Source organism: Pseudophryne corroboree, chromosome 4 (assembly GCF_028390025.1).
Source record: "Pseudophryne corroboree isolate aPseCor3 chromosome 4, aPseCor3.hap2, whole genome shotgun sequence".
Taxonomy (NCBI): domain Eukaryota; kingdom Metazoa; phylum Chordata; class Amphibia; order Anura; family Myobatrachidae; genus Pseudophryne; species Pseudophryne corroboree.
The window spans coordinates 369,063,478-369,075,730 of NC_086447.1; the positions used below are offsets into that span (position 1 = coordinate 369,063,478).

The 12,253-nt window shown below is 42.4% G+C and overlaps 1 protein-coding gene across 1 annotated transcript; it reads left to right on the forward strand.

The window, feature by feature from the left end:
- Nucleotides 1-318: 318 nt before the first annotated feature.
- LOC134910914 (jerky protein homolog) lies at nt 319-1,968 on the forward strand. Its single transcript, XM_063919300.1, has 2 exons — nt 319-538; nt 614-1,968. The coding sequence occupies exons 1-2, from the start codon at nt 319-321 to the stop codon at nt 1,966-1,968; spliced, it is 1,575 nt and encodes a 524-aa protein (XP_063775370.1).
- The last annotated feature ends 10,285 nt before the right edge of the window (nt 1,969-12,253 follow it).

The following is a 12,253-nucleotide window of genomic DNA, read 5'->3' on the forward strand; positions in this document are numbered from 1 at the left end:
TACATGTTTTTGATGTCTGTAAAGCGCCTTGAGTCCTGTTCGAGAAAGAGCGCTATATAAATAAAGTTATTATTACAGGTACATTATTATTATCTAGATTGCAGTATACAGTTTATTCACTCTAGTGGCTTATTAAAGTCAACCTGTCTCATTGACTGTCTTTACAGATACCAAGAGAAAGTGCTCTGTAGTGTAAATACACTGTATAGTGGTGAAAATGTCAAAAAGTCTTGCAGACAGTCTGGTGGGAAACAAAGGAAGCGTTGCTGTTTATCTATAGCAGATAAAGTCAAGCTGCTGCAGAAACTGGAAAGCGGTATGAGTATCAAACGTCTTATTGAAGAGTTTGGTGTTGGCGTGACCACCATACATGACCTGAAGAAACAGAAGGCTCAACTATTGAAATTCTATGCTGAAAGTGATGAACAGAAGTTAATGAATAACAGAAAAACACTGCATAAGTCTAAAATTGTAGATCTGGATCGTGTACTGAAAGAGTGGATTCGTCAGCGTCGCAGTGAACACGTGCCACTTACTGGTATGCTGATTATGAAACAAGCATAGATTTTTCACAATGAACTGAATATTGAAGGGAATTGTGAATATACAATAGGATGGTTACAGAAATTTAAGAAAAGACACGGCATAACATTTTTAAAGATTTGTGGTGATAAAGCATCTGCTGATCAAGAAGCAGCGGAGAAATTCATTGGCGAGTTTGCTAAGATCACGGCAGATGAAAATATAACGCCAGAACAAGTCTATAATGCAGATGAAACATCACTGTTTTGGCGTTATTGTCCCAGAAAGACACTGACTACAGCTGATGACTCAGCTCCTACAGGAATTAAAGATTCAAAGGAGAGAATAACTGTGCTGGGATGTGCTAATGCAGCAGGCACACATAAGAGTAAACTTGTTGTGATAGGCAAAAGTTTGCGTCCTCGCTGTTTAAAAGGAGTAAACTTCATACCAGTCCATTACTATGCCAACAGAAAGGCCTGGGTCACCAGGGAAATCTTTTCCGATTGGTTTCACAAACATTTTGTACCAGAGGCTCGTGCTCACTGCAGGGAAGCTGGACTGGATGACGACTGCAAGATTCTTTTACTCCTTGACAACTGTTCTGCTCATCCTTCGGCTGAACTTCTCATCAAAAATAACGTTTATGTCATATACTTTCCCCCTAATGTGACTTCATTAATTCAGCCGTGTGACCAGGGTATCCTTAGATCATTGAAGAGTAAATATAAAAACTCTTTCTTGAACAACATGCTAGCAGCAGTGAACAGAGGCATGGGTGTGCAAGGTTTTCAGAAGGCGTTTAGCTTTAAGGATTCCATTTATGCTGTTGCCAATGCTTGGAACAAGGTGACTAAAGAGACAGTCATGCATGCCTGGCACAACCTCTGGCCAGCAACTATGTTCAGCAGTGAAGATGATGAAGCAGATGACTTTGAAGGTTTCCATATTTCAAGTGAGCAAGCAATGGTGTCTGACCTCCTTGCATATGCAAGAAACATACCTTCAGAATCCATCAATAACCTGGAAGAAGCGGATATCGCAGAAGTTTTTGACATCGACAATGATGCTCCAGTTATTCATTCATTGACCGATGGTGAAATAGCGGAAATGGTTCTGAATGAAGGTGGTCTTGAAAACAGTGACGATGAAGATGACGTTGTTATTGTTAACACTGCAGAAAAAATATCTATAGACGACATGGTGAAAATGTGTGATGGGCTTATTGAAGGTCTAGAGCAGCGTGCATTCATAACAGAACAAGAAGTCATGTCCGTTTATAAAATCAAAGATCGACTTCTAAGGCAAAAACCATTATTAATGAAACAGATGACTCTGGTGAAACATTTAAAAAAGCCATCCAGCAGAATTCCTCCTCATCTCTACAGAACCCACTTCCTAGTTCTTCAGCTGCTTCTGATGGTTTTATTGTATGTTAAGACATAAAGCCTGCCATTGTTTGTTCAATACAATGTGATCACTGCTACTGTGCTGCGTAGTAACCCTGAGCACATTATTTCTTCTTCAGGGTCCATAGGCATCCACAGAGATGACCTTGGGGATATGATGGTGGAGACCAGGATCAGTCACTTAACAGTTAAGCTTTTATGGTAGAAGGTTTTTGCAGTGACGTAAAGGGCAAGAAACTATTGGTCCATTCTGGGGCACACTTTTTATAAATTTATTAAAAAATAACTTTTAATAGATTATATTAAAATATTAGGCATTATGCGACATATATGGGTTAATACTGATCAATGTCTATTAAGAAATATAAATTGAGAGATTTTTGATTACCTTATATTTTCGCTACTTCCGAAACAAGCAATTTTGCTGTATTTGCAACATTGATCAGTTTTAACCCATATATGTTGCATAATGCCTAGTATTTTAATATGATCTATTAAAAGTAATTTTTTAGTAAATGTATAAAAAAGTGTGCCCCAGAATGGACCAATAGTTTCTTGTCCTTTACGTCTCTGTAAAAACCTTCTACCTACATAGTTTATTTGAATATTTGTCTGGCAGCACCACCAACCAAGCGCTACAAATATTTCTTTAATACAGCCTACACGTTGGCATAAAGTTCCGTTCATAAATTTGTATAACAAGCTCTTGTGCGGTTTCAAAATACCTTTCTGTTTTATGCTTTTAAGCTCCCAAGATGCACTGGTCCTTCTCCCTCATACCCCGCCCACAGCTCAGGCTCCTCAGTTTTAGTGTGGTGCTAGCAGGAGCTGGTCACTGTTATAACAGTGGGACTGCTTTTCACCAGCCCAAGCTTTTTTTTAATGATTTATATTTTCTTTGTTTTCCGCTTGAGCAAGCAGCACTAGGCAGTCCTCTGAACGCCAGCACTGCTGCTCCTCCAACCCTGCCAGCGCCGCAACTCCAGCCATATCAGGGAACTTTCGATGGGGCACACAGCTTTCGATGGGGACACCTTTACTTGCAGGGGCTCACAGAGTAGCCCCAACTGCAACCGGAGAACGGGGTACAGGTAAGGTGGGCTCCTGCTTGGGGGATCTGCGATCTTGGCAGTCCATACCTCCAGTTCTGGGAGACGGACCAGAGGTGCTGATGTGCACCTAGGCCACGGCCATGGACTGCACTAGACCACAAGGGCATTACTATACTGGTGCATACTATACTGAATTCACAGGGGAAACACCCTGACGCACCTAACTTCAATGAGTTACTCATCTCGGGCACCAGTTCCCGTCTCCTGATGGTGAGAGTGTTTTCGGTTTCTTCAGCACCTGCTTTGGGCTTGTTAAAAAAAACCGAGGAGTCTGAGCTGTGGGCGGGTTATGAGGGAGAAGGACCAGTGCATCTTGGGAGCTTAAAAGCTTAACTGTTCGGTGCCTGATCCTGGTATCCACCATTATACCCCCAATGTCATCCCTGTGGATCCTAATGGACCTCGAAGAAAAAGTTAACAAGGGTAAGTTTTACCATAGCTCTTACTTTTTCACTGTACCTGTATTAATGTTTATTACATGTTTTACTGTTAAGTACAGTGTACTTTTATTTACTTATGTGTGAATACCTGTATGTGCAAGAAAATTATTGTATATCAGTAGCATTCAAATTCAGCACGTACTGTACACAAACTTCACTTCATGTTTTCAGGTTTTGAAACCTTGTTTCATGCACAAATAAATTATATATGTGTGTATGTTATGTGTTTGAAGTCTATTTACAGCATAAATGCATTTTGTGTTCACAACAGGGTCCCATACTTGAGATAACTCATTAAAATATAAAAATATTCCGAAATACGGAATAATCCGTTATCCAAAATGCTTCTGGTCCCAGGCATTTTGGATAAGGGATACTCAACCTGTATTACTGAAACTTGGTGGGATGAATCTCATGATTGGACAGTTAATCTGGAGGGTTATATGCTGTTCAGGAGAGACAGATTAAATAAACGGGGTGGAGGGGTTTGTCTTTTTGTAAAGCCTTTTTTAAAAACCTGATATAAAGGAAGACACTAGTGATGGGACTGTAAATACTGTGGAGACTTTATGGGTAGAAATTGCATGCTACAAGCCGCCTGATATTAATGTGTCTGATGAGGAATTGTTACTGAAGCAGATTGAAAAAGCGGCAGGATTAGGAAATGTAATAGTGATGAGTGATTTTAACTATCCAGAGATAAATTGGACAAATGATTCATGAGATACTGCTAGAGGTAATATGTTTTTAAACACACTAAATGATCACTACTTACTTCAACTAATCGAGGAACCAACTAGGTACAATGCAATCTTAGACCTGGTATTAACAAACATCGGGGATTTGATATCAAATATTATAGGAGGGGAGCCCATGTGAAACAGCGACCACAATATGGTCACATTCAATATTAGTTTTCACAAGCAGCCTTATATAGGCTCAACTAAGACTCTAAACTTTAGCAAAGCCAACTTTGACATGATGAGGGAAGCTTTAAGTGACATTGACTGGGAAATTTTGTTTCAAGGCAAGAATACTACAGAAAAATGGGATGTATTAAAAATGTTGCTCGCTAGATATACTTGAAAGTTCATTTCCATGTGCAACAAATGAAGGAGTAAAAATTCCAAACCAATGTGGCTTAACATAAAAATTAAGGAACTCATGGCAAAAAAGAGGAGAGCTTTCAAAAAGTATAAATCAGATGGGAAGGCGGAGTCATTCCTGTACTATAAGGATTGTAGCAAAATATGCAAAAAAGAAATCAGAGCATCTAAAATTGAAACAGAAAAGCTAATAAAAAAGGAAAATAAATCAAACCCCCAAAAGTTTTTTTTTAAATACATCAACAGCAAAAGATTAAAGAAAGAGAGTATAGGCCCTTTAAAAAACAATTTTGGCATCCTAATCAAAGATGACAATAACATAGCGGAAAAATTAAATGAGTTTTTCTCATCTGTATTCCCAAGAGAGGACCAGATAGCGGGAATGACGCATAACCGCAACAATGATAATGTCCCACTGCTTAATGATTAAGTGAGGAAGTAGTCTGTGACTGATTAAAAAAAAAATAAGATTAATAAATCACCTGGTCCCGACGAAATTCATCCAAGGGTTTTCATGGAGCTACACACCGTATTAGCAAGACCCCTATATTTGATTTTCAATGACTGACATCAGGCATGGTCCCCAAAGACTGGCATATAGCGGAAGTAGTGCCATTATTTAAAAAGGGAAGTAAATCTGAACCGGGTAATTATAGACCAGTAAGTCTTACATCTATAGTGGAGAAAGTACTGGAAGGTATTTTAAGAGATAGAATACAGGAGTTCCTTGAAACCAATTAGGTTATTAATAGGATCCAAAAAGGATTTGTGAAGGACAGTTCATGTCAAACTAACTTAATAGGCTTTTACGAGACAGTTAGTGTGGACCTAGATCAGGGAAAAGAGGTGGATGTAATTTTTTTTAGACTTTGCTAAAGCTTTCGATACAGTACCTCACATGAGACTTATCTACAAATTAAGAGAACTTGGGCTAGGGAGCACAATATGCACTTGGGTTAGAAATTGGTTGGATAAAAGGGAGCAACAAGTGGTAGTAAATGTAATGTTGTTGAATTGGTCTTAAGTACTAAGTGGTGTGCCACAAGGGTCTGTACTTGGACCACTGTTGTTTAACATTTTCATAAATGATCTAGAAGTAGGTATAGAGAGTACAGTGACAATTTTTGCAGGCAATACCAAATTGTGTAAGGTTATAAATTCTGAGGGGGATGCTAAGTCTATACAGAACAACTTATTTAAATTGGAATCATGAGCAGCAAAATGGAGAATGTGGTTCAATATAGACAAATGTAAGGTAATGCACTTTGGTAGTAATAACAAAAATACTACCTACATACTAAATGGGGAGAAATTAGGGGATTCTGTATTGAAAAAAAGATTTAGGTATTCACATAGATAACAAACTTAGCAGTAGTACCCAAAGTAGGAATGCAACAAAAAAGGCAAACAAGGTATTAGTATGCATAAAGCGTGGAATTGATGCAAGGGATGAGAGTGTTATAATCATTATATAAATCACTAGTGAGGCTACATCTCGAATACTGCACACAACTATGGGCACCATACTACAAAAAGGATATCCTGGAACTAGAAAAGGTTCAGAGACGGGCGACCAAATTGATTAAAGGTTTGGAGATGCTAGAATATGAGGAAAGGCTTGCTAGGCTAGGCATGGTGACACTGGAAAAAAAGAGATTTAGAGGAGACATGATTAACATTTACAAATATATAAGGGGTCAATATACAGAGCTAGCGGAGGATTTGTTTTTGAGAAGATCATCACAAAGGACACGTGGACACTCGCTTAGGTTAGAGGAGAGGAGATTTTGCACACAGTGACGGAAAGGTTTCTTCACAGTAAGGACAATACATATTTGGAATTCCCTGCCTGAGAGAGTAGTAATGGCGGACTCGGTCACTACTTTTAAGAATGGGCTGGATAAATTCCTAATGGATAAGTATATACAGGGATATGGTGGATAAATCATGCACTATAGTAATAGAACAAAATAAATATATATATATATACTATTTAATTTCCTGAAATTAGATTTTAGATGTCACACTTATCAAAACGGACACTGGATTTATTTCCACACTATTTCGTAAACCCACTGACCGTAATATGTTATTACAGGCTGGCAGTTTCCATCCTCCTGCCCTTAAGGAGTCTGCCTATTTCACAGTATTTGAGAGCTATGCGCATTAATTCAGATTCTAACCGCAGACACATCCAATATGAGGAAATTACTGCCCGTTCTTCACAATGCGGATATACATCCAAGGTTCTTTCTAAGTGTTTAGACAGCGCCACACAGATTTTTCAGGATAAACATAGTGTGAGAAATAAAAGTTTGGATCGTATGATTTTCCCCACGCAAAGAGATCTTTGAGGAAACATTGGCCCATTGTCACCACTGATGCCAATTTGCCCTTCTCAAAAATGAATCCACCTATGGTTGCATATCTCAGAGGAGCTAATCTGAAACAACTCCTTATGCGTCCCACTATGTTTCCCAAAACTGGAGTATCAACAGTCCAGGAAATGCAGTCTAAACCTGGTAGCTACTCGTGTGGCAGCTACACAACATGCAGATCTATGATGACTGGTCCCACGTTTTACCATCCGCATACGGAGAGACCCATTAAAATAAGATATAATTTACATTGCAGGTTAGATTATGTAATATATATCCTCAAATGTCCTTGTGGGCTGTATTACGTTGGTCTTACAACACGGTCATTTCGAGACCCTATGGCCAATCACAGATCTTCGATCCATACCGCATTGTTAACGGGTAAAACTGACAAACCTGTAGCTCGATATTTCTTGACAGATAAACATCAGGTTGCTAGTTTGAAATGTAAACTGATTGACTGGATACCCCCTTGCCCTACGGGTGGAGACCGGACATTATTATTATTGAAAAGACGTGAATGTTTCTGGATATACCAGTTAGATACCGTAGCGCCAAGAGGGCTCAATGAATCCAACCCGTTTAATGTCTTTCAACGAGCATTCATGATCATATTGTTTTATTCAATTTGATATCTTCTGTATTTGGGCAATTCTTCTACAATATTAGCTAATAATGTGACCTTTGATGTCCTACTGGAGTTCTGGTGATGTCACATATATGGTATTCATATGTAGGCACTTTATTAGATACATTTGTATATTACTTACCTGTATTGTTTGTATTTATGTTTTTTGTATGTTAAATTGTGTTATACATAGGCCCCAGGTATTGCAATTAAGCCTCAGTAGTGTCTTCTCCCAGGCCTTGGCGATGTTTAATTATACATGGCTCCCACTTACCACATGGTAGCCACTAAACAATCATTTATGAGTGGAACGCAAATATTTGGACTTCCGGTTCGGCGGAATGCATATGTTTATACTAATTATTTATGGGTGTTATAATAAGATTTTACTCACCGGTAAATCTATTTCTCGTAGTCCGTAGTGGATGCTGGGAACTCCGAAAGGACCATGGGGAATAGCGGCTCCGCAGGAGTCTGGGCACAACTAAATGAAAGCTTTTAGACTACCTGGTGTGCACTGGCTCCTCCCACTATGACCCTCCTCCAAGCCTCAGTTAGGATACTGTGCCCAGAAGAGCTGACACAATAAGGAAGGATTTTGAATCCCGGGTAAGACTCATACCAGCCACACCAATCACACCGTACAACACGTGATACTATATCCAGTTAACAGTATGAAACAAAACTGAGCCTCTCAACAGATGGCTCATAACAATAACCCGTTATTAAACAATAACTATGTACAATTATTGCAGACAATCCGCACTAGGGACGGGCGCCCAGCATCCACTACGGACTACGAGAAATAGATTTACCGGTGAGTAAAATCTTATTTTCTCTAACGTCCTAGTGGATGCTGGGAACTCCGAAAGGACCATGGGGATTATACCAAAGCTCCCAAACGGGCGGGAGAGTGCGGATGACTCTGCAGCACCGAATGAGAGAACTCAAGGTCCTCCTCAGCCAGGGTATCAAATTTGTAGAATTTTGCAAACGTGTTTGCCCCTGACCAAGTAGCAGCTCGGCAAAGTTGTAAAGCCGAGACCCCTCGGGCAGCCGCCCAAGATGAGCCCACCTTCCTTGTAGAATGGGCTTTAACTGATTTAGGACGCGGCAGTCCAACCGCAGAATGCGCCAGCTGAATTGTGCTACAAATCCAGCGAGCAATAGTCTGCTTAGAAGCAGGAGCACCCAGTTTGTTTTCCTGACTCCAGCCGTCCTGGAAACATAAATTTTCAAGGCCCTGACTACGTCCAGCAACTTGGAATCCTCCACGTCACTAGTAGCCGCAGGCACTACAATAGGTTGGTTCAAGTGAAAAGCTGATACCACCTTAGGGAGAAACTGGGGACGAGTCCTCAATTCTGCCCTATCCATATGGAAAATCAGATAAGGGCTTTTGCATGACAAAGCCGCCAATTCTGAAACACGCCTGGCCGAAGCCAAGGCCAATAACATGACCACTTTCCACGTGAGATATTTAAGATCCACGGTCTTCAGTGGTTCAAACCAATGTGATTTTAGGAAATTCAACACCACGTTGAGATCCCAGGGTGCCACTGGAGGCACAAAAGGGGGCTGAATATGCAGCACTCCTTTTACAAATGTCTGAACTTCAGGTAGTGAAGCTAGTTCTTTTTGGAAGAAAATCGACAGAGCCGATATCTGCACCTTAATGGAGCCTAATTTTAGGCCCATAGACACTCCTGCCTGTAGGAAGTGCAGAAATCGACCCAGCCTTATTGGCCTCACACCAAGCAACATATTTCCGCCATATGCGGTGATAATGTTTTACAGTTACATCTTTCCTGGCTTTAATCAGCGTAGGAATGACATCCTCCGGAATGCCTTTCTCCTTTAGGATCCGGTGTTCAACCGCCATGCCGTCAAACGCAGCCGCGGTAAGTCTTGGAACAGACAGGGCCCCTGAGGCAGCAGGTCCTGTCTGAGCGGCAGCGGCCATGGGTCCTCTGAGATCATCTCTTGAAGTTCCGGGTACCACGCTCTTCTTGGCCAATCCGGAACCACGAGTATTGTCCTTACTCCTCGTTTTTTTATTATTCTCAGTACCTTTGGTATGAGAGGCAGAGGAGGGAACACATAAACCAACTGGTACACCCACGGTGTCACTAGAGCGTCCACCGCTATCGCCTGAGGGTCCTTTGACCTGGCGCAATATCTCTCTAATTTTTTGTTTAGGCGGGACGCCATCATGTCCACCTGTGGCCGTTCCCAACGATTTACAATCAGTGTGTAGACTTCTGGATGAAGTCCCCACTCTCCCGGGTGGAGATCGTGTCTGCTGAGGAAGTCTGCTTCCCAGTTGTCCACTCCCGGAATGAACACTGCTGACAGTGCTAACACGTGATTTTCCGCCCATCGGAGAATCCTTGTGGCTTCTGCCATCGCCGTTCTGCTTCTTGTGCCGCCCTGTCGGTTTACATGGGCGACTGCCGTGATGTTGTCTGATTGGATCAGTACCGGCTGGTTTTGAAGCAGGGATTTTGCCTGACTTAGGGCATTGTAAATGGCCCTCAGTTCTAGAATATTTATGTGTAGGGAAGTCTCCTGACTCGACCATAGTCCTTGGAAGTTTCTTCCCTGTGTGACTGCCCCCCAGCCTCGAAGGCTGGCATCCGTGGTCACCAGGACCCAGTCCTGTATGCCGAATCTGCGGCCCTCTAGAAGATGAGCACTCTGCAGCCACCACAGTAGAGACACCCTGGTTCTTGGAGACAGGGTTATTAGCCGATGCATCTGAAGATGCGATCCGGACCATTGGTCCAACAGGTCCCACTGAAAGATTCTGGCATGGAACCTGCCGAAAGGAATTGCTTTGTAAGAAGCCACCATCTTTCCCAGGACTCGCGTGCAGTGATGCACCGACACCTGTTTTGGTTTCAGGAGGTTTCTGACTAGAGACGACAGCTCCATGGCTTTTTCCTCTGGGAGAAACACTTTTTTCTGGACTGTGCCCAGAATCATTCCCAGGAACAGTAGACGTGTCGTCGGAACCAGCTGTGACTTTGGAATATTTAGAATCCAACCGTGCTGGTGTAGCACCTCCTGAGATAGTGCTACTCCTACCAACAACTGCTCCTTGGATCTCGCCTTTATTAGGAGATCGTCCAAGTATGGGATAATTAAAACTCCCTTTTTTCGAAGGAGTATCATCATTTCCGCCATTACCTTGGTAAACACCCTCGGTGCCGTGGACAGACCAAACGGCAGCGTCTGGAATTGGTAATGGCAATTCTGTACCGCAAATCTGAGGTACTCCTGGTGAGGATGGTAAATGGGGACATGCAGGTAAGCATCCTTGATGTCCAGGGATACCATGTAATCCCCCTCGTCTAGACTTGCAATAACCGCCCTGAGCGATTCCATCTTGAACTTGAATTTTTTTATGTATGTGTTCAAGGATTTCAAATTTAAAATGGGTCTCACCGAACCGTCCGGTTTCGGTACCACAAACAGTGTGGAATAGTAACCCCGTCCTTGTTGAAGTAGGGGCACCTTGACTATCACGCGCTGGGAATACAGCTTGTGAATTGCCTCTAGCACAGCCTCCCTGTCCGAGGGAGTTGCTGGCAAGGCTGATTTGAGGAAACGGCGGGGGGGGAGACGCCTCGAATTCCAGCTTGTACCCCTGAGATACTACTTGAAAGATCCAGGGATCCACCTGTGAGCGAGCCCACTGATCGCTGAAATTTTTGAGGCGGCCCCCCACCGTACCTGGCTCCGCCTGTGGAGCCCCACCGTCATGCGGCGGACTTGGAAGAAGCGGGGGAGGACTTTTTCCCCTACCTCTGCCTCTGGACAGAAAAGACCCGCCTTTTTCTGGGTCCGAAAGGACTGTACCTGATAAAACTGCGCTTTTTTAGGCTGTGAGGGAACATGGGGTAAAAATGCTGACTTCCCAGCTGTCGCTGTGGAAACGAGTTCCGAGAGACCATCCCCGAATAACTCCTCACCCTTATAAGGCAAAACTTCCATGTGCCTTTTGGAATCTGCATCCCCTGTCCACTGCCGGGTCCATAAGCCTCTCCTAGCAGAAATGGACAATGCACTTATTTTAGATGCCAGCCGGCAGATCTCCCTCTGTGCATCTCTCATGTATAAGACTGAGTCTTTTATATGCTCTATGGTTAGCAGAATAGTGTCCCTGTCTAGGGTGTCAATACTTTCTGACAGGGAATCTGACCACGCAGCGGAAGCACTGCACATCCATGCTGACGCAATAGCTGGTCTAAGTATAATGCCTGTGTGTGTATATATAGACTTCAGGATCGCCTCCTGTTTTCTATCCGCAGGCTCCTTCAGGGCGGCCGTATCCGGAGACGGAAGTGCCACCTTTTTAGACAAACATGTGAGCGCTTTATCCACCCTAGGAGGTGTTTCCCAACGTGCCCTATCCTCTGGCGGGAAAGGGAACGCCATTAGTAATTTTTTTGAGATTATCAATCTTTTATCAGGGAAAGCCCACGCTTCTTCACACACTTCATTTAATTCTTCAGATGGGGGAAAAACTACGGGTAGTTTTTTCTCCCCAAACATAATACCCTTTTTTGTGGTACCTGGGTTTAAATCTGAAATGTGTAACACCTCTTTCATTGCCTCAATCATGCAGCGAATGGCCTTAATGGACATTAGATTAG

What these genes read in the sequence shown, in the direction of transcription:
- LOC134910914 (XM_063919300.1), top strand. Translation starts at nt 319, where the DNA reads ATGAGTATCAAACGTCTTATTGAAGAGTTTGGTGTTGGCGTGACCACC. An exon ending in TGAACACGTGCCACTTACTG is followed by an intron (nt 539 to 613) that starts GTATGCTGATTA and finishes AATATACAATAG; the next exon opens with GATGGTTACAGAAATTTAAG.